Source organism: Fonsecaea monophora, assembly GCF_001642475.1.
Source record: "Fonsecaea monophora strain CBS 269.37 chromosome Unknown Scaff61, whole genome shotgun sequence".
Classification (NCBI taxonomy): Eukaryota; Fungi; Ascomycota; class Eurotiomycetes; order Chaetothyriales; family Herpotrichiellaceae; genus Fonsecaea; species Fonsecaea monophora.
In genome coordinates this window covers 57,956-77,460 of record NW_019173992.1, presented here as the reverse complement: position 1 = coordinate 77,460, position 19,505 = coordinate 57,956, and the positions used below count along the sequence as shown (strand labels likewise).

General features: G+C 54.5%; 7 protein-coding genes across 7 annotated transcripts; 1 reads left to right on the top strand and 6 right to left on the bottom strand.

Moving 5' to 3' along the window:
* Positions 1–865: 865 nt before the first annotated feature.
* Positions 866–5,435, top strand: AYO21_07680 (hypothetical protein; the record flags this gene model as incomplete). The annotated part of the gene is made up of 5 exons (XM_022657634.1): positions 866–1,434; positions 1,492–1,878; positions 1,925–2,372; positions 3,576–4,944; positions 5,125–5,435. 5 exons carry the CDS (start codon positions 866–868, stop codon positions 5,433–5,435), a joined length of 3,084 nt encoding a protein of 1,027 aa, XP_022510042.1.
* A 292-nt stretch (positions 5,436–5,727) lies between these two features.
* On the bottom strand, positions 5,728–7,410 carry AYO21_07679 (hypothetical protein; the record flags this gene model as incomplete). The annotated part of the gene is made up of 1 exon (XM_022657633.1): positions 5,728–7,410. One exon carries the CDS (start codon positions 7,408–7,410, stop codon positions 5,728–5,730), a length of 1,683 nt encoding a protein of 560 aa, XP_022510041.1.
* A 368-nt stretch (positions 7,411–7,778) lies between these two features.
* On the bottom strand, positions 7,779–8,927 carry AYO21_07678 (hypothetical protein; the record flags this gene model as incomplete). Its single annotated transcript, XM_022657632.1, has 1 exon — positions 7,779–8,927. The coding sequence occupies one exon, from the start codon at positions 8,925–8,927 to the stop codon at positions 7,779–7,781; it is 1,149 nt and encodes a 382-aa protein (XP_022510040.1).
* A 534-nt stretch (positions 8,928–9,461) lies between these two features.
* Positions 9,462–11,279, bottom strand: AYO21_07677 (hypothetical protein; the record flags this gene model as incomplete). Its single annotated transcript, XM_022657631.1, has 1 exon — positions 9,462–11,279. One exon carries the CDS (start codon positions 11,277–11,279, stop codon positions 9,462–9,464), a length of 1,818 nt encoding a protein of 605 aa, XP_022510039.1.
* A 1,003-nt stretch (positions 11,280–12,282) lies between these two features.
* Positions 12,283–14,234, bottom strand: AYO21_07676 (hypothetical protein; the record flags this gene model as incomplete). Its single annotated transcript, XM_022657630.1, has 3 exons — positions 12,283–13,765; positions 13,832–14,002; positions 14,056–14,234. The coding sequence occupies 3 exons, from the start codon at positions 14,232–14,234 to the stop codon at positions 12,283–12,285; spliced, it is 1,833 nt and encodes a 610-aa protein (XP_022510038.1).
* An 846-nt stretch (positions 14,235–15,080) lies between these two features.
* AYO21_07675 (fumarylacetoacetase) lies at positions 15,081–16,532 on the bottom strand (the record flags this gene model as incomplete). The annotated part of the gene is made up of 3 exons (XM_022657629.1): positions 15,081–15,950; positions 16,021–16,212; positions 16,341–16,532. The coding sequence occupies 3 exons, from the start codon at positions 16,530–16,532 to the stop codon at positions 15,081–15,083; spliced, it is 1,254 nt and encodes a 417-aa protein (XP_022510037.1).
* A 739-nt stretch (positions 16,533–17,271) lies between these two features.
* On the bottom strand, positions 17,272–18,951 carry AYO21_07674 (hypothetical protein; the record flags this gene model as incomplete). The annotated part of the gene is made up of 1 exon (XM_022657628.1): positions 17,272–18,951. The coding sequence occupies one exon, from the start codon at positions 18,949–18,951 to the stop codon at positions 17,272–17,274; it is 1,680 nt and encodes a 559-aa protein (XP_022510036.1).
* Between the last annotated feature and the right edge of the window lie 554 nt (positions 18,952–19,505).

Below are 19,505 nucleotides of genomic sequence, written 5' to 3'. Positions count from 1 at the left end.
TATAACGCTTTGCATCGAGATCAGTATCGTGGCGTTCTTCCACTGGGATGTCTTCGTTCTTGGGCGTTTGAGGGTGAGGATGAGGCTGAGGTTGTGAGCGTGCCGAGATGCGCAGACTGTTGCCCCGTTGCAAGCTTCCATTTCGCCCTCTCTGCAGCGTATACGAATCGAGATAAGAGCCGCCTGTATGATATTCGACACAGCTCTACAAGAAGCACGAGCCTAACACGACAATAGTTTCGGTGGTTCGCTGAATGTTCTTTTTGACTTGAATACTAGGTATTCGCATTATCTTGGCGCTTAGTCATAGGATTCGGAAAGCTAATCCTAAAAAGACTTAGCGTCATCGTGAGTAAAGCAGCATGGCCGCATTCCCCAAATAGCAAGTCGAAAGACGCGGCCAGCTCGCCGACCCGGGATTCTACGTGGCTCAACCCGCAATACGAGGTGCGAGCGAGGGGGGCATCTGGGGTCGCTAGGCATCCCCGGGGTATCTGGAGCTGGGGAGCCGGGGGGTTACCAGAAATGGAGTTTGCGACCCCCCGGCTCATGTGTGGGGGGTGGGTTCATCACCCCGACGTTCGAACAGTCGGGCCGGGGGAGGTCCTTATGGGCGTGTGTGTATACTCGGGTACGTTGGTTAAGAACTTTCTATTATTTGGTAGATGGGGGGTGGGTGCTCAGAAGCAATTCACGGCGTGGTTGTAAGTAAGTAAGTAAAGCTATTTGTTTTATTTTGTGGTCCTGCTTGTGAGCGAGCAGCTCTCTCAAGGTCACTTGTCTCTTGTCCCCACGAGAACGATATCGACAATAAGACATTTACAGAAAAAGGCCAAGAAAATATCAAGGCCACAAGTTCGCAATAATGTTGGTCGACACAATCATCAACGCGGTCAAATCCTCTCTCCATCCCGTGGCGGCCGTTCTCGCGCTGCCTCTGGCTCTGGTTCTCCTCGAGGTAGCATGGATCATCTACGCCCGGAATTTCCATCCCCTGGCCGACGTGCCGGGACCGTGGCTCGCCTCCGTGAGTCGTCTCTGGGTGATGCGGCGGCTCAAAGTCGGGGACATGGACCAGGTCCAGCGCGACCTCCATCGCAGGTACGGACCGCTGGTTCGGATTGCGCCCAACGAGATCGCCTGCTCCGACCCCGAGGCCATCAAGGTTTTGTATAGGACGGCCGCGCCGCTGACCAAGACCGATTTCTATCCGGTCTGGGGAAACCCGCGCATGTCCAAATATGCAGACAACTTCTCCCAGGTCAACGAAAGACTGCACTCAGAGCGGCGGAGGATTGTCAACCACGTGTACAGCTTGTCCAACGTCCTGCAATCCGAAGCTTCCATCGACAGAGTCACGACGGTCATGGTGGAGAAGCTCACCCAGCTGGCTCAACGTGGGCAGGACTGTGACTTGGGCACCTGGATCCAGTGGTAAGTCCAACACCAAACACGGTATCTGTGAGTCTCCGGCCAACGCGTGTGGGACAGGTATACATTTGATGTCATCGGAGAACTCTTCTTTGGACGCATGTTTGGCTTCCTCCAGCAGGCCGCCGACTATCAGGCATGGATCGCTTCGCTGGACGCTCTTATGCCGGGCTTCTGTCAAGTCGCTGTCGCGCCCACGTATCTCCGACCGTTTATCCTCCTGTCTTCACTGTTCGACTCGAAGATGAATGCAGCCATCAAATGCACGCAGACGATGGAGGTTGCAGCCCGAGAAGGCGTTGCACGGAGGCAGGCAGAGCTCGACCAGGGTTCCTCAACCTCCGACAGCCGGGACTTGCTGCAGCAACTCTTCAACATCCAGCGAGAAAAGGGCGAGAAGATGGATTTCTCCATGAGAGAGGTCGAGCAAGAAGCATACATTGCACTGTGAGTATTCCAGCCCTTATCTTTACCGCACATTGTGACTGGACAGACTGGCTGGCTCCGACACCACGGCGATTGCCATCCGTTCCATTTTCTACCACATCGTCAAAGACCCGAAAGTCTACCAGCGACTCCGCGCCGAGATTGACCAGGCGAATGCCGAAGGCGAGCTGTCTTTCCCGGTCAAGCACGCGCAGGCACTGAAACTCCCCTACCTGTGCGCGTGCATCAAAGAAGGCATGCGCATGCACCCCAGTGTGGGCCTGACCTTGCCGCGATTGATGCCCGCCGGCGGCTTACAGATTTGCGGCAAATACGTGCCTGAAGGGTATCGGGTTGGTGTCAACGCTGCTGTCATTCATTTCGACAAGAGAATCTTTGGGGACGACGCCTACCAGTTCCGACCGGAGCGTTGGCTTGAACCGGCCGCTGCTGCCAACATGGACAGATATATGTTCCAGTTTGGCTACGGCACCAGGACGTGTATAGGCAAGAATGTGAGTACTCTTCTCCCCTGATTTCCACGACGCACCTGTGAAGATGTCGAAAGAAAGACTCAAGTTGACCTCTTTTCCCTCAGATCTCTTTGGCAGAAATGCACAAACTTGTCCCTACCGTGCTCACCAAGTTGGATGTCGAATGGCGGGATGAGGGGAAAAACTGGTCTACCAAAAATCATTGGTTCGTTAAGCAGACTGGCATCAATGTCCGGCTGAAGTTGCGATCTTGATGGTCTGATGGCACAGAACCTTTTTGAAGCGAGCATGATACTCTGTAAGTCTTTTCCAGCGGGAAGAGACGTCATGAGAAACAACTCTGTAACTGCGAGCCATGCAGAGGGACACTGGGGAAAGGTTCTAGCGTTTGTTCTTGCCACAGATCCGTCCAGGCGTTAGGTAGGATGTGACAGGAATGAACATTTGTAGAAGACGTCTTGGTAATTGAGGAAAGGCTTGCTTGTCATCATCACAGTCGTCAAAGTAAACCTAGCCATGTAGAAATCCGACTAAGAATGTACCGCGGTTGAGTCGCTGTTGGCGGCTGGGTGATAAATTGATGAGAGAGGGTGGTGTTGTTCACTCCAGTGATGTTAGCCCCGTGGAAGCCCCTGAGCCTCTGGGGTCCTGGTTTCAAGGGTCGCAAGACTCAGCGCGGCTTTATTCCGAGGCGGCATCATCTCGGCCGCGGGACTGATTGTGTTTCGCGACATAGCCGAGCTATCAACTCTTTGGTTCGTTGGGACTTTCCTCACCACACATCGTACAGCATACAGCTGAAGCTTAGTGCGGACAGACGGACGGACGGTGGCATGCGGCAAGCCTGCGGAAGACTGTTGGTTGTAGGCTGCGAGGGAGAAATTGGTGCTACGGGCGTCCAGGAGATCATCCATCACCGTGTTCGAGTTGCCGAGTTTAAGGAAACGGAGGAAGAAGTGTGGGCAGCTCAGTGTCTGATTGACTGAGTGATTGATTGCAAGTGCAGGCGAGAGCTCTCAGGCTGGAGTCATGGACCGAATGATGGTAGGGAGAATATCAAGAGTCGCTATCCGTCGCGGGAGTCTGGCGACAAGGTCGAACCCTAGACCTAGGTGTCAATGCTTGCGAACGTCGATAAGGACACAGCTACCACCACGAAGTCAGGCTAAGAGCTTGTCTGCATCAGTCCACGGACGAGGATACAGTACACAACTCCCTAGAAAGTCCAGTCCAGATGCGATAGTTCAGACCTTCAAAAGCAGCAAGTCGATGGGAGCGACACCGGCGGTCGCATTGCTCGCAGGCATAGCTACCGTCGGTCTGCTTGCGTCGTATGGAGGCGAGGTTCATGCCGAAGCTCCTCACAGCCCCCAAACGCTGGCCACAAGGACGGCATCAACCCTCCCACTCTCATCAGTGCAGCCCCTCCAATATGATCTGTCGGAGAAGAACCTGCACGAGGCGTACCAAGAATTTGTGGCTCTGTTGGGCGAGGAAAACGTGACTCTCAACGCAGCAGAGCGGCGCACGCGCTCAAGCACCGAGTGGTCACCAGCGCCTCGCGCGGACGACATCCCATCCATGATCGTCTACCCGCGACACACCCAAGACGTGAGCCAAATCGCCCGGATCTGCCACGGGCGAAGAATCCCCATGATCGGCTTCTGTGGCGGGACGAGTCTCGAGGGCACCCTGGCCGCGCAGCACCAGGAGGTGTGCATCGACTTCAACCGCCACATGAACCGCGTACTCGAGATCCGCAAGGGTGACATGGACGTCACGGTCCAGCCATCGGTCGCGTACCAGGAGCTCAACGCGCTGCTGGCCCAGCAGGACATGTTCTTCCCCCCGGATCCCGGGCCGGGCGCCCAGATCGGCGGCATGATCGCGCAGGGCTGCTCGGGCACCAACGCGTACCGGTACGGGACGATGAAAGACTGGGTGCTGGGCCTGGAAGTCGTGCTTGCAGACGGAACCATCATCCAGACCAGACACCGGCCACGCAAGTCCAGCTCGGGCTACGACTTGACCAGACTCTTCACGGGCTCTGAAGGCACCCTCGGGTTCGTGACCAAGGCGCACCTCAAGCTCACCAAGAAACCCGAGAACGTGCGGGTGGCCGTGGCCCAGTTCGCGAGCATCGACGACGCGGTCAAGATGGCCGTGCACACAGTCCAGAGCGGCAACCAGCTGGAGGCGATGGAGCTGCTGGACGATCTGAGCATGCACGCCGTGAACGAGGGTGGCTACTGTTCGGTGCGGTGGGCAGAAAAACCGACCCTGTTTCTGAAGATCAGTGGGTCGACGCCACAAGTCGTTGCGCAGCTGGCCCGACAGGTGGAAGAGACGGCGAGGGAGAGTGGTGCATCACTCTTCAAACTGGCGGCCACCGACGAAGAGGGTCAAGAGCTGTGGGAGGCGCGAAAGACGGCCCTGTGGTCGACGCTGGCGCTCAAGAAGTCGCCCGACGACAAGTTCATCAGCGCCGACGCCTGCGTCCCGATTTCGAGGCTGGGAGACATTATTCGCGAGAGCCGGGAGAGGTTGACAGAGTCGAAGATGCTCGGATCGTTTCTTGGACATGTTGGCGACGGTGAGTGTTTTTTTTTCTCCCATTGCGTGGACTGTCTCTTTCCTCTTCACCCTTCTCTCCTTTCTCCTTTCTCCTCTCTTTTCTTCCCCTGTCTCCCCCCTCCCCCCTCTCCCCTTCATCTGTCCCTCTGTCCCTCTGTCCCTCGATATCTTGTCCTGACGCGCTCTGACAACAACAAAGGCAACTTCCACGCCACGGTCCTCTACAACGCGCAAGAAAAGGCCCAGGCGCGCCAACTCATCTCCGACATTCAGCGCCTGAGCGTCGACATGGACGGCACCGTCTCGGGCGAACACGGCATCGGGCTCGAGTACCGCGACCAGGTGGTCTACGAGCTTGGGGAGGCGTCGGTTGACGCCATGCGGGCCATCAAGTTCGCGCTCGATCCGCTGTGTTTGTTGAATCCGGGTAAGATGATTCGTGTGGAAAAGGTACATACGCAGGACGAGGACGAGGACAAAGGGGGTGATCAAAAGCAGAACAAGCGGTGAATCTGTGTCTGGTAGACGTTGGCTAGACGAGGTATATGGTGCAAGGTGTAAAGCTCAAGAGGTTGGGTGCTGGTGCTGCGGTATGTGGATAATACACTTCAGTTTGATATGCCATTTGTAGATTGTATATCCCGAGATACCACTTTCAATTTACTACGTGGATAGTATATATCTGGACGAGCATTTTTACTCCTTTCCTTCTTCCACTACACAGCGTTTGTCAAGGTGCGTATGTAGCAAGCCCAAGTTAGCAACCACCATAACACGAACCCTCGATTCGGGCTGCATGCCACTAAGCAATCCAGAACCAGATTCTCTCGAGGAAATTCCGCGGTTTCACCTCAGGCCACGTCCCCTCCAAACGATCCGCCTCAGCCTTGCCACTCCACAAATCCATCTCACTCAGCCGGACAAACCGAGTCCGCTTCACGAGCTTGTACCCGAGAAACAGGGACGCGAAGATGGGGATGTCGATGTACGGCGGGACGAAGCTCTTTGCGCTGAAACGACCTGGGAAGAAGGCGTCGAAGCCGTTGAAGATGGCCACGACGGTGCAGAAGCAGACGGCAAAGTAGGCCAGGAACGGTTGCAAGGGAGACTTATACGGCAGGGTATCACGCGAAATGCCGTTGTGGCGGAGGCCCTGGTGGAAGCGGATGTAGGTGATGCAGACGCTCGCCCAGACGATCAGGGTGCTGACGGCCGAGAGGTTCGAGATCCAGAAGAAGACGTCGGCCGACCGGGAAGAGACGTTCAGGTAGACCAGGAGGGATAGCAGGGCTGTGGCCGCCACGCAGCCGTAAGGGACGCCGAACTTCTCGAAACGCAAAAATGCCGGCGCACGGCCGTCCAGTGCGGTAGCGTAGAGGATGCGGGTCGAGGCGTAGAAGAACGAGTTCCCCGCCGACCATGCTGAGGACAGGATGACGGCGTTTATGATGGAGGGCAGCGCTGAGATACCGCCATTGGTGATGGCGATGACGAACGGACTCGCCGCCGCGCCAGGAGCAGAGCTGCTGATGGCGTTCAACAACCGCGGGTCCTTGGCCGAGACACACATGCTGACCAGGAAGATGGCCAACACGTAAAAGATAGCGATGCGCCAAAACACGCGGCGGACGGCCTTTGGCACGTTTCTACGAGGATTCTCGCACTCCCCAGCGGCCACCACTACCATTTCGCTCCCCCCGTAGCTGAATGTGGCATTGATAAAGACCTTCCAGAACGCAAGGAACCGGCCTAGTGCTCCCGTCTCGAGGTATTCCAGCATCGGGCCCGGGTTATCCCAATAGCGAAATCCGATCCTGTCGTGGTTTGGCGCGCCACCCAGGCTGATGATGAACATGAGCAGGAGCAAGCCCACAATGGTGGTGAGTTTGATAGCGCCAAAGACGAATTCCGCCTCGCCGTATATGCGCACAGGGAAGCAGTTGACGAGGACCATGGGTATGAATAAGATGGTGATCCACACGGCATTAGAGACGGCGTTGGGCCAATATCCTATCACCACGGCGGCGGCCGAGATTTCAATAGGCACGCCGATGGCGAACTGGTACCAGTAGTTCCAACCGAGCGTGAATCCCAACGCATCGTCGACGAACCGAGCAGCGTAGACAGGCACCGCACCCGGAAGGGGCAGGTGGGCAGCCATCTCGCCGAGACTGTTGATGACCGCGTAGAGGTTGAAGCCGGTGATGATGTAGGCCAGGAATGTGGACAGCGGTCCAGCGAGACTGAGTGCTTGACCACTGCCGACGAAAAGACCTGTACCAATGGCGCCAGAGAGGGCAAGGAACTGAATATGGCGCGACTTGAGTCTCCGTTCCAGAGTGCCGACGTTCTTCTGCTCGTGCTCAGCATTTTTCAGGTCGTCAATGTCGTCGTTTTCGTCGTGCTGTCTCTCCGTTTGCGGCGTTTCGACGATGGCGGCTTCGGTCAGCTTCCCAGCCTCCATGTCCTTGGGTTCGTGTACCATCGTGTGCAGTCTCGTCGAGATAGGTGCACATCTAGCTTTTCGTCCCTCGAGGTAGGTGATAGAAACACCCTACAGAGCAATCCATGATGTGTAGTATGGTAGACCATCTCACCATCGAAGGAGGAGGCACGGACATGAGCGTCTTCATGGTAAGTCGTGCCATTTAGGCGGATACTACCTTGACCAAAGTGGACGTTAGCATGTCGATCCATGCATGTACAAAGGACGAGATTGGTTGTAGAGGTGGAAGGAGGATCGTGGAGACAAGACACAATGTATCATGGTTCGGCAGTCTCTCAGATTCGGTGTCATTTGCACCGATGCGGCTGATAGACACGGAGGGGAGGGTGGCCTTGTTACGGAGATTCTCAAGACACCCCCATGGCTTTATACACCGCTGCAATATAAGCCCTGGCCTTATCCGAGCCCAGTCCAACATTGTCCATCTTGTTCATGACGTACGAAATGGTCAGCTTGCGGTCCAGGTCCATCACCGCCATCGAACCACCATATCCGCCCCAGGTACATACTCTTCCCGCAGGCAGCCAGTCAATCCAGGTACCTTTGCTGGGCAGAGCGAAGCCAATGCCCCAGCGGATGGGTGCCCCAAAGGCAAGCACATGGTCCATCCCATTTGACTGTTCTTGGAAGATGAGGTTGACGGTCTCTGGGAATATAAACTGTTTGCCGTCGACCTGGCCATTCATAGAGATGACGGATAAGATGCGGTTGACCCCATGGGCGTTGCTGTGCCCGTTTCCCGCCCCTATTTCTGCCTTTCTGAACAGCTCACTGTTTGCAAATTCGGCTCTCATGGCCGGGTTGGTCATGACTCGAAACCCGATCGAGGCAGGGTCGAAGGGAGGCGGTCCTGCTGGTGGCGGCGGGATGACATTCGACCTGCGGGTTTCGTCTCTATCTGAACATCCCAGCTGGAAATCGGCACCGAGAGGGGCGGCAATATCTTCGGCGATGAATTGTTTGAGTGATTTACCTGTTACTTGCCGGACAATCTCTGCAATCAAGTAGCCTTGAGTGAAGGAATGATAGCCAGAAGCCGTACCAGGTTCCCACCACGGTGCCTGCTCGGCCAACAGTGCGGTGACTTTGGCTGAGTCGCAAATGTCCTCCACGGTCAAAGGAGTGTCGAAGCCAGCCACGCCAGAGGTGTGAGAGAGGACGTGGCGGATCTCAATGTCTTGCTTCCCATTCGCCGCAAACTCTGGCCAGTACTTGGCTACTTTGTCATTCACGCCGAGCAAACCTCGATCGACAAGGATGAGGACAGCTAGAGCGGCGACCGTTTTGGTGGTTGAGAAGAGGTTGGTGATGGTATCCTTTTCCCACGGCCGCTTTTGGTCCTGGTCGGCGTAGCCACCCCAGATATTAACCACATCTTTTCCGTCCCAATTGACGGCCAGAGACGCTCCCAGCTCTTCGCCCGAGTCAATATATCTCTGCAGCAGGTCTTGGACATCGCAAAATTTCTCATCGCAATGTCCCTGGACGGCGGGCATGGTGGCAAGTGTATCTTCCCGTTCTGACTAGGAGCGGAGAGGCAGGCGGTAAAAAGGTGTAGGTTCGTAGGACGGCGAGAGGTGGTTTTGTAGGGACCGTAACGACTCGTTGTGGGAGGCCCCATCTCAGGTGAGTTGATGGGGTCATCTGTACGGGGTACCCTGAGCTGTTCTCTCAAGTGGGACTGGGAGATCTTTCAGCCCAAAGCCTCGATCGTGGGGTAGAATGTAAAGTTCAAGGTAGAGCGAGCGGCAGAAAAAACCCTCTGTTTGTTGTCTCTGCTGACCCTCTGACACATTAAATGTGTACAAAAAGACACATACCCATTTACATACGCGGGTTTCCACTCGAGATATATCGAGGATGTTATCTATAAATGGCAGGTCAGACAGAGCCAACATGCACTTCGAGAATAGCACTCCCCAGCCTAGGTTACCTCCACCATCCGATCAGTCCTATTCCGGGGGGACGGTATAGAGTAGCAAAACAATGGTAATGGAGCAGTGTCATGTTCGTTGGTGCCACCGGCCCTATCATTCCCTCGACTTGGGCCTATCAATCTCCGTCCACCTGGGAATGCGACACGTCTCGCACTTTTCCAACGCCGGCATACTGTCCGGGTTGATGTGGAGCCAAACCTCGCCTTCGCCCGACCTCTGCAGTTTCTCCCAGTAACGCCTCCTCGCGCCGGGGGTCAGCCGTTTGCGCGCCTCGTGCTGGACCCGCAGCCGCACCGCCGTCCATTTCTGGTGCGGCCGGTGCTCGGTCGGCAGCTCATCCAGGGAGGGGAGGTCCAGAAACTTCTTCGAACTCATCCGCCTCAGGAAGGGCTGCTCGCAGTGTACTTCCTTGGGCATGACGCGGGATAGGAACTCGAGAGACGCGTCGATGTTGACATCAATGGCACGGACGGGGTCGATGGTCGTCTTCATCAGGTAGCTGGCCAGGTGCGGGTACAGAATGCAAAAGTCCGACTGGGAGATGTGCACGGTCCCACGGACGGTCATGAGCCACGCCGGGTGGCCCGTCTCCAGGGCCTCCGTGATCACTGCCTTTGCCACGTCGAAGTTGTCAGGCCAGTACATGAATGCCTCGGAGTTGATCCCCAGAAGCGGAACGCGAATGCGGCTCTCCCGCTCCTCGGAAGTGGGGCGCACCGGCATTCCCCAGATATCGTAGATGATTCCCTGAGTGATGTATTTGTATCTGTGTTTCTGTCGCAGGACCTCCACCGTCGTCGTCGCTCCAAACGAGTGCCCTACCATGGTGACGCCCTCGGTGAAGAATCGATCTTTCCAGGACGACCAGTCAATGCCATCCAGACCAACTCTTGAGGCCCCAATTGCGGGCTTGACCCTCAGGTTCCTCGCTGCAACTTTGTCACCGTCACCGGTACAGATCTCTTGCATAACCTGATAGGCTTCGTCAATCTCCGCCAGCCGCAGATCAATTTGAGCGTTGCGTAGTTCATGGTCTACCTGGTGGCCGGGAGTGGTGTCGTACTTGTCGGTTTTTGCAAAAATGAAGTCAACCGTATCGTAGGACCGCTTAGTATCCTTTTCCTTGTGCTCCACATTTCCATTGACTTCTGTACAATGCCGACTTCCTGGTCCGTGGTCGGAGTGATTGATGTGAGTTCTCGGCCCGCTTCCATCTCGATGCTCGAGCGCGACTACCACAAAGCCATGACTTGCAAATTCTCCACAGACGGAAGAGTAGCACGTCCTCGTCCCTCCCAGTCCATGGCTGAAGATGATGAGAGGAAACTTGGGCTTTTCTGGGCCTTGATCAGGTGGGTTCCCTTCGATATCAACCGCCTTTCGGCTACCTGTCGACGCTTCTCCGGGTGGAGGCCAATGCTCCGCCAGTCTCGCATTTTTATAGGCCGGGATTTTCGTATACCATGTTGTACAGAAGAAGAAGGCCATCATCAGGTGCTCCGGAAGCGCAGCGAAACGCCCATATCCGCGGCTCGTCTGATCTCTTGGTCGAGTCAGCCATGTCGGACGAAACCTTTGCATTGCGGTTGGAGTATCGACATTGTACTTGACATTGAGATGGGCGGGATAATAGATTGTCATCAACACCGTCTCGAGAGCAAGCGCGGGAACACCATGGCGCTTGATGTTCGAGAAGGTCCTAGGGCTCTTAGCAGGCACTTCGATGTCGATTATGCCAACCTCATAGGGGCCAGCGTAGTGCGGGAGTTTGCCATAGAAGGGAACCTTATCCCTCACACCCTTTGGCGGTCTTGCCTTGGGCTTCTGTTTGTGAGGAACTCCCTGAGGTCTCGTCTTATGATGCCTTGGATGGCCGAGAACAAAGTCCGGAAAGATGGACTCAGCAGGCATCACGGCGGTGACACACGGCACTCGTTGTTTTGGACCTGGTCGATCTCTCTGTCATGTCGGGGTTATCACTCTTCACATTGAGGCGGAGATGGGTAGGTCATAAGCGTCTTTTGCAGGACTGAGGTGGAGAGTTTCCAGTGTCTCACATCCTGGCTGCAACAAACAAATGTGCGAGATGCTGCTGAATAAGTTGAAGCGATTGAGGAGGTGAAGCATTGACGGGAAACTCGGAGCCAATGACATCACGGTCGGGGAAATCATGCCTGGCACGTGCCGTGGCTATACTGTCCCAAAGAGGAAACAGTTGTCGCGTCCAAAGCAACAATCAGCCGTTATATAATATACATGCGTTTTGGGTAACAGCGGGGGCCAATGCATGTGTGCTGACAAGGCATTTCATAGCCGCCGGACCCTCCCTTGTTTCTCCCCCGGACTCGAAGGCCTCTGACTTGGCTCGCTTGAAGCGTTGGAGCCACTCTCATGAACGAAACTCGGTTGACACCCTTACCCTCAAGATCTAGCTGCCTCGTGTTGCAAAAAACTAGCCCTGCAGTGGGTTGGGGTCTCAGCCGGTAAACCATGATTAAAGCCATACGGCCTGCCGTAGAACGTATAGGAGTGCTCCTTACCGCCTAACTGCCCGATATCCAACCTATGGCAAGGGAGGGGCGCGATTCCAACGGTCCCGAGGTTGAGCACCAGCAACTTTCCAGAGATATGTCAGGATGGGACTGACGGCGCCTTTCGCACCAATCAATTGTGGCTTTGATGTTGATATGTAACCCCAATCTCAAATGTGCCGTGAATGGTCTCCATAAACATCTCGGATCCAGAAAACCGTCTCGGTTCTCGGTACCGAAGCTTCGACAGACATGGCGAGCATAACCGAAGGCTTCCTGTTGAACATTGCCGCAGCCATGTCTTCAGAGAATCGCAAGTGGATCATTGAATTGGAGTAACTCTACAGCTGGAGTGACTGAGTTGGCCAATCCCTGGTGACTCATCAGTCAGGTGTAGGGCGTGATTGAGATATTTGAGCAGGCCAATATGTGCTTCCGAGCGTCGAAGACTGGGTGGAGATATCCTCTAGCCCCACGAGTGAGCTCTCGAGATTTTTGCGAGCCGCCTGGACAGACTTGGAAGTCTGGGGTAGCTCCGCCAGGCATTTAAGAAGAGTGCCATTCAAGTATTTGTAGGCCTCCAATTTGATCTTCCCCTGCCGGTACTGTTTGCTGACGGCTTTCACCATGAGCTGGGCTGCAGCAACGACATAATGCGGAAAGGGGTCGAAAGCGATGAACGATGCAGTTGTCGTTTGGTCCGAATTTGAACTCTGCATCCCCGTGCTCGTTCCCGTTTTCTGGGTTCCACCAACGGTAAATTGGGATTCTAGACCAAATTTCAAAGCGTTGAAGACTCCATGTTCAGCTTCCAGTTTTGTTTCCGACAGTCGCGAGAGCAGGTCATTCCGTTCTGCGACTTCGAGCGCGTCGACAAGGATTAGAATTCCCATGTAATGGTGCAGCATGAGTTCATACCAATTCAGCTTCTCCACTTGACCGAGGAATGGGAGGCGTCGTTCGCAGTCATTGAGAAGTGGTCCGAAAGTGACTCGAAACATCTCGATGGCTTCAGTGCATGATGTCCAAGCCCGAAGCACCTTCTCATCTTCGGCACCTTCTCTGAGTGCTTCTTTCAATATAGAAATCATCTTCCACACGTACATCTTAGCCGCAGCGGCAGCGGCTATAGCTTGTAAGACCTCGTCTGATGTCATCGAAAAAGGATTTCGTCGCCATTCCCCTGTCCTCGTGTGGAAGGATCCAGCGCCCATTCGCAGCGTTCGCCAACAAGATTCGGTTTCTGCGCCATGCAATCCTGATGTAAGGGTTGATCTCAGATTCATTGTCAGCGCAGAAGACGTGTCAAACGTCAAGGCCGCCCAGTACGCTCGGGCTTCAGTCCGCAAAAAGGCATCTGACAGTTTCGAGCTGGTTACCGGGTTTGCCAGGAGTTCTGCCTCTTGCACCACCATGGATCCACTGAATTGGCAGTTGCGCTGGCCTTCACGCAGTCGTTGGATCTGTTGTAATGCGGCTTGGACACAGAGCGGCCCCGACAAACCGTCCATCTCCTCTTCTTCTGATATCCCTACCGGGACGGGTGTCGTGGAGAAGAGAAACAGCGTCAAAGCGGACCGATAAGACACACGATTGACCACCTTCAACATGTCCCTGCGTGATCTGCGCCAGAATTCTCTGACAATGTGTTCTGGCAGGATACCCGCTCGTTCAGCCGGCGGAATAAGGTGGAACCATCGTGCTGCATACGATCGTTTAGCATGTTTCAACGATTGATCAATTTGGTCCCATCTTTGTTGTGAGCGACTGGGTGACTGCACACTACTTAGTCGATTCCGTGCTTCCCAATCACCAAAGATAGACTCGTCAAGTTCGGAAAAGCATCTACCTGGAGGGTAGATGATGCTACACTTGGGGTCAGCCCTGACGAAGTTAGCGTGATGACATCTTGAAAACTCCCGCGGGACATACACCAATGCGCATGCATGCCTCCCAATCCAGAATCCGAGAACATTGTCGAAACAGCTTTCATATATCCGCTCCAGCCAGTCACCGACTGATGTGGTTGTACATTCGAAAGGTGGAGTCAGCGGAACATAGGAAGCGGAAGAGGCAGCCAAGCTGGACGACTCGGTGGAGAGGCTTTTGAAGCCTTGTTAGTGATCCTGCTGCATCAAAGGCTGACGTATACGCACCGAATTTGGTCTGGGGCACTTTGAGAAGTAGACTCGGCGGGAGGGATCCACGCATCGTTTTCCACGTCGCGCTGTCGAACTTCAGGAGACAACGACGATTGCTCAGAAGATGCCGTCGTCAAGGGCGGACTGCGGGTTTTCCGCAAGCCTCGAGCACCGACCTTTTTGGCATTATTCATCCACTGATAAACAGCATGTGAGCATTTCTAGTCTTGTTCGCTCTTCTTCGGGGGTTACACCGATATGACACATATGCGATGGTCCAAAGAAGCACATCTTGATTCACGGCGTACCTCAAAAGTACATGGTCGTTTTCGGCGCCTGCATCTCGAGCAGGACCCCGACCAGTCCGGCTTCCCAGGCCCGGCGCCGATCCGAGCAGCATCGCAGGCCAGGCGAGACTGGCGACAAGCATCACAACTGGAGAATTGTGTCCTCCGAGGCGTTTGATCAACGGCACTCTGCATCCTCGATATGATGAATGACGGAATCGGTGGAGAGGAAGACCGCAGGGCTGAAAGCGAAAAAAAGGTGCCGTAAAGGTAGTCAGTAAGGACGGGGCCAATCAAGATCCAACCCCGGGAGTAACAGCTACTGGCAGGCAAGACGTAGCACTAGCCGCGGCAGTGATGCCTCGGGGAGATTCGCGAGGCGGGAGGACGGCAAAAGAGGATAGTCTCGCAACGCCGCGGTCAGTCGTTGTCCCTCTATCCCTGATTTTTTGATTTGGAAGAGTGCAGACCACAAAGGAACGATGCGTGAGCCGACCGACATGTCAGCTGGCTGTTCTGCTCCGTTAGTGAGTATGGCGGGCAGAATCAAATCATCGCGTATCTGATCAGCTGCAATTTTTCGGGTAACGTCTTACGTGTCTTTCTGCTCTCCCGTAGCGCAATGTTGCTACTGACTCAATACTTCGCCGTATCGCCAACTGATATAAAATAGTCATTTTGTGGCCCATCTGCTATAACTATACCTATATTATAATCTGATGACACTACCATGCGTCGTGCGTCTGACAGCTCTCAAGAAATTGGCGCGTCCGGTCCCACAAGTCTCCCACGACACTCGCCAAACCCGAGCACTCGCCGCCCGGTGGCATCTTCACACCACGCGGAGAGGATCACAGAATCACCGTCTTCGAGATATCCAAGGTTCCCACCTCCCTCCAGGGTGATCGGCTGACTGGCGTGCTGTGTGGCCTCAAAGAGACAGCCCAGCTCGAACTTCTTGCCCGTCTTCTCGTCCTTGCCGTCGCCTGAGACGGTACCCGTGCCCATCAGATCACCGGTGCGCAGACCGCAGTTTGCCGACGCATGATGGGTGATCTGTTGGTAAGGGGTCCAGTATAGGTAGCGCAGATTGCTCGTGCAGATCTGGTGTCGTTTTCCGTCTCGCTCAAGGGATGCTGCGAGTTTGATGTTAAATGTGCCGTGCTCCACGTCCTTGAATCGCAGGTGCTCCAGCGGTTGGATCTCGTGCTTGGGCGCACATTGAAATGCCTTTAACGCGTCGAGCGTGATGACCCAAGGGGAGATTGTGGTACCGAAGGACTTCGAGTTGAACGGCCCCAAGGGCGGCATCTCGAAGATCTGGATGTCTCGACTCGACCAGTCGTTCAACAGCACAAAGCCGAAGATGTGGTCTGGCGCGTCGTCCACTTTGATTGTCTCGCCGTAAGGGACTGGTTTGGACACGATGTATCCCATTTCCAGCTCGAAATCGATAAACTGAGACAGTCCGTAAGTGGGCTCCTTTGTCCCCGCTTTCCAGTACACGCCTCTGGGTCGACGGACCAGGGATGGCGATGGAATGACGCTGGATGCTCGGCCGTTGTAGGCTGAGGGTGCATGATAGAAGTTCTCGGGGACTTTGCTGTTGGTTATAGGCATGCACTTGAGGATACGTTTAGCGACAAGGAAATTTGCCTTGGAGACAACAGCCCGTTGTTGCGCAGCCACTTACGTTGGTGCAATGCTCAAGCGAGCAGAAAAAGTCCGTGTACTCGGGAATGGCCACGGGCAGATGCATTTTCACCTCTGCCAGCTTATGCAGGCAGGAGTCTGTGACCTTGTCATCTTTGCAGGCAGAGATGATCTGGTCGCGAACGGTGGTTCTCGTCTTTACTGGGAGTGCCGCAAAGGTATTCAAGGTCGCCTATCAACCGATTAGAGCCTTGACAATGTTTCTGTTCGCAGACCACAGGAACAAGTAGTCGACGATGCTGCTGCTGCTGCTGATGTGACATTGGTACTCCATGCAATGGGCAATCACTCTCTGCATACCTGACCAAGGGCATCGGCCACTGAAGCGTCCTTGAAGAAACCTGATTGACCGAGTGCGCGAAGATCCAGAGCAAAGTCGCCAATAGCCGTCGCACAGCGTGGCCGTGGATCTTCTTTTGTCGAGAAGACCCCGAAAGGGATGTTGTCCAAGGTGAAGGGCGAGTCTGCAGAGATATTGGATACCAAGCCCATTTTGTCTTCCTTTTGTCTCTCCTTTTGCTGGGAACCTCAATCGTCGTCGTGCTGTTCCAGGACCGTCTCAAGATTGTGTCTGACTCTCCGAGTGCGAGAAAGATCTTCCTTATATAACTTTTCAGACGTTTGCCGAAAACATTGCTGCCCTTCTCCATTCAATCGATCCAGGGAGTAGGTGTCCCGTGCATGGACTAAGGCCCTCCCACACCGACATTCGCCGCCCCCAATCGTATGAAAGGCCGCCTCTGCTCCGTGGTGTAAGCCCGCCTTACGCAGAGTGTGGAGCAGCCAATCGAACTGTACGAGGGAGGAGGGGGAAGGGGAGAGCGTCGGTTCCGAGAGCCTACATTTTCGCACGACTTCCGACGGTGTTGTAGGGGCAAAGGAAACGTTTGTCAAACCTTCGCAACCGATGAAGGGGAGGGAGCCTGCTTGGTTCTCCGTACGCTTTCGGCCTTTCGCTTCCTCGGTTCGAGTATTGCTGATTGACTGGGTGCTCTGGCCGTGGCACAGCAAAAGGGCACTCTACAGCAGAGACTGCTCGACGGGACTTTGTGCGAATCAAATGTGTAGGACAGTCACGCGGATAAAGATACACACAAATGAAGTTGGTCCGAGGGGTCAACGAGCAGCCAAAAGGTACCACACGGAGCTCAATCATTTCAACCTCAAACATATCATCGTTAGATGTGTCACAACCAACTATGTGATCCAGGAAATGTGCACTACATCCTTCCTAGGTCGAGATTTGCTGTAAATGAACTTGCCAGTTCCATTGCGCCCGCAGAACAGCCAACCCTCCACTCTGCGTTTCCACCGTGCGCCCTCTTCCTCGATCGTTCCTATCAGTCGAGTTCACGAATTGAGTGGGCCAAGTCTCGGGGACAGGATTGAGGTGGTCATCCGCCCCAGTCGGAAGAACTGTACTTTCTTGGATCTGAGCCATTGTGTCTTCATCAGGTTCCTCAAAAGTCCACCACATGCCAAAGTGCCCATCAGCATCTCGTGTGGCGGCGGCCGCGTTGGCATTACGGGAAACCCATTTGTCATAAGCAGCACAGCGGGCCAGATGGTACTGGTAAACTGCTCTGTCGAAACCCGCAGTTTTGTGAGTTGCTATGAAAGCCTCTTCTTGTGGCCACAATGGCCGACAGAATTCAGACAGATGGTGAAAGAAGATGCCTTTGAAGGTCTGGCCATCTTGACTGCAATACCCGTTGTGGTCGCAAAATTCTTCGAGTATTCCTGCACGGCCCAAACCACTCCAGTTTGGACGTGAGTATGGCCACCCAGTTGCTCGTATCACACTGTCCACAAGTGCATGACCATCATCCAAGTAGCTTCGAGCGCCGGTAGCTAGCCACAGACCACGACTGGCAGACAACACCACACCTTGGTTGTAGGTATACACCATGGGATTGAGTTCGTCGCAATTTCCAGTGCCCGGGTCGATGGTCCCATTGGGATATCGGCGCCATCCGGTGACGTGGAACCCGTCTTGATAAAGACCGGACCTGGGATTGCGCATCCGGCTATTCATAAGCCATTTGTAACTCTTGATGGCGTTTTCCAGATACGCAGGATCGTGAGGCTTAGCGAAGTCTGTCCCGCCTTGGACGAAATATGGCGAAGTGTTGTTGTCGCCGGGATGATAGAGGTACATGGCAATGCTAGCCGCAGCAAACAGTTCATTCGTGATGGCGTTCTTGTAAGGCGTCAAATATGGATTCCAATTCATGCCGCCTCCGCAAAGAGATTCACCCCATCCCACAGATGCCAGGTCGTAAAATATCCGGGCACGGTGAGCGGCCATCGGGCTGATCTGAAGACCATGCCACCCGGTGCCCGAATCGCCGCGCCTTCCCGACTGTAGAAAATCCCAGTGTTTCAAAGTGTACATTTCTGCAAATTTCAGGTTCTCGATCCAGCCGAGAACAACCCAGAGCATGTCATCGTAAGCTTGATTTCGTAAACCAAAAGCATTCTCGCCAAAATAGAAGACGGTCGTGTGCGCGTAATATCGATCTACGATGTTTTGCCAGGAGAGCATATCGGAGCAGGTGGCTGTGGAAGACGCATCCAACGAGGAGACAATGCTAGCGAGGGTGGCCGAGATGTGTGTGCCCATGACAGCAGAGGTCCAGTCGATGGCATCTGGCCACGTTCCGGTGAAGATGTCGAAATAAGAATCTTGCATGACGTCCAAGGCATTCAACATGTCACCAAGGACTCCTGGCACGGTATCTTTCCATAACGGGATCTCTTCTCCTCCTCTTGTCTTGGGGGTCAGCAGGTCCTGGCTTGAGAGACCATCAGAGTGACCGTTGTATTCTCCATGTCCACCTCTTTCAATTGTTCCGCCGCACGCAAGCCAGGCGTTTTGGAGGACGATATGTAGCAAGACTATGACGCGCATTTTTGGTTCGTGGTGTTGAAAAGCATGATCGCCTAGGGAAACCTGGTCAACTGAATGACGAACGCATAAAGATAAACGAGATGCTGAAGGCCAGAGAAAAAGCGCATCTCCATCAATCCGACGAGACACAGGTACGAGAAGAAGGCCTTGTGATCATGGTCATGGGGAAAGAAAGAAGAATCAGGGAGATGGTGGTCTTCAGCGTGACCAACAGAATTCTGTCTTGGGTCTGGAGTAATGCCAGTCGGTCAGCATTTGTGGAGGCCAAGATTGGTTGCCCCTCAGCCTCTGTTCGTGTAAGCGCGGGATCAGAGTTTGATGGTAGAGATGCAATCGAAGTTGTTCCAGGCCCCTGCAGGAACTGAGGGTTGCATGCAGCCGACGGACGAGGGCGAATTCGAGAAGCACGTCATCCATTGGGCATCCACGTCCGTCCGGTCGCCATCTTGTAGTGGTCAAGGGGGGATAGGTTTGTAAGGGTGTAAGGGATGGATATGAGGGACTCCTTCCCCTCGTTTGCTCCTCCCCGCAGTCAATTGCTGCCAAACACGCCC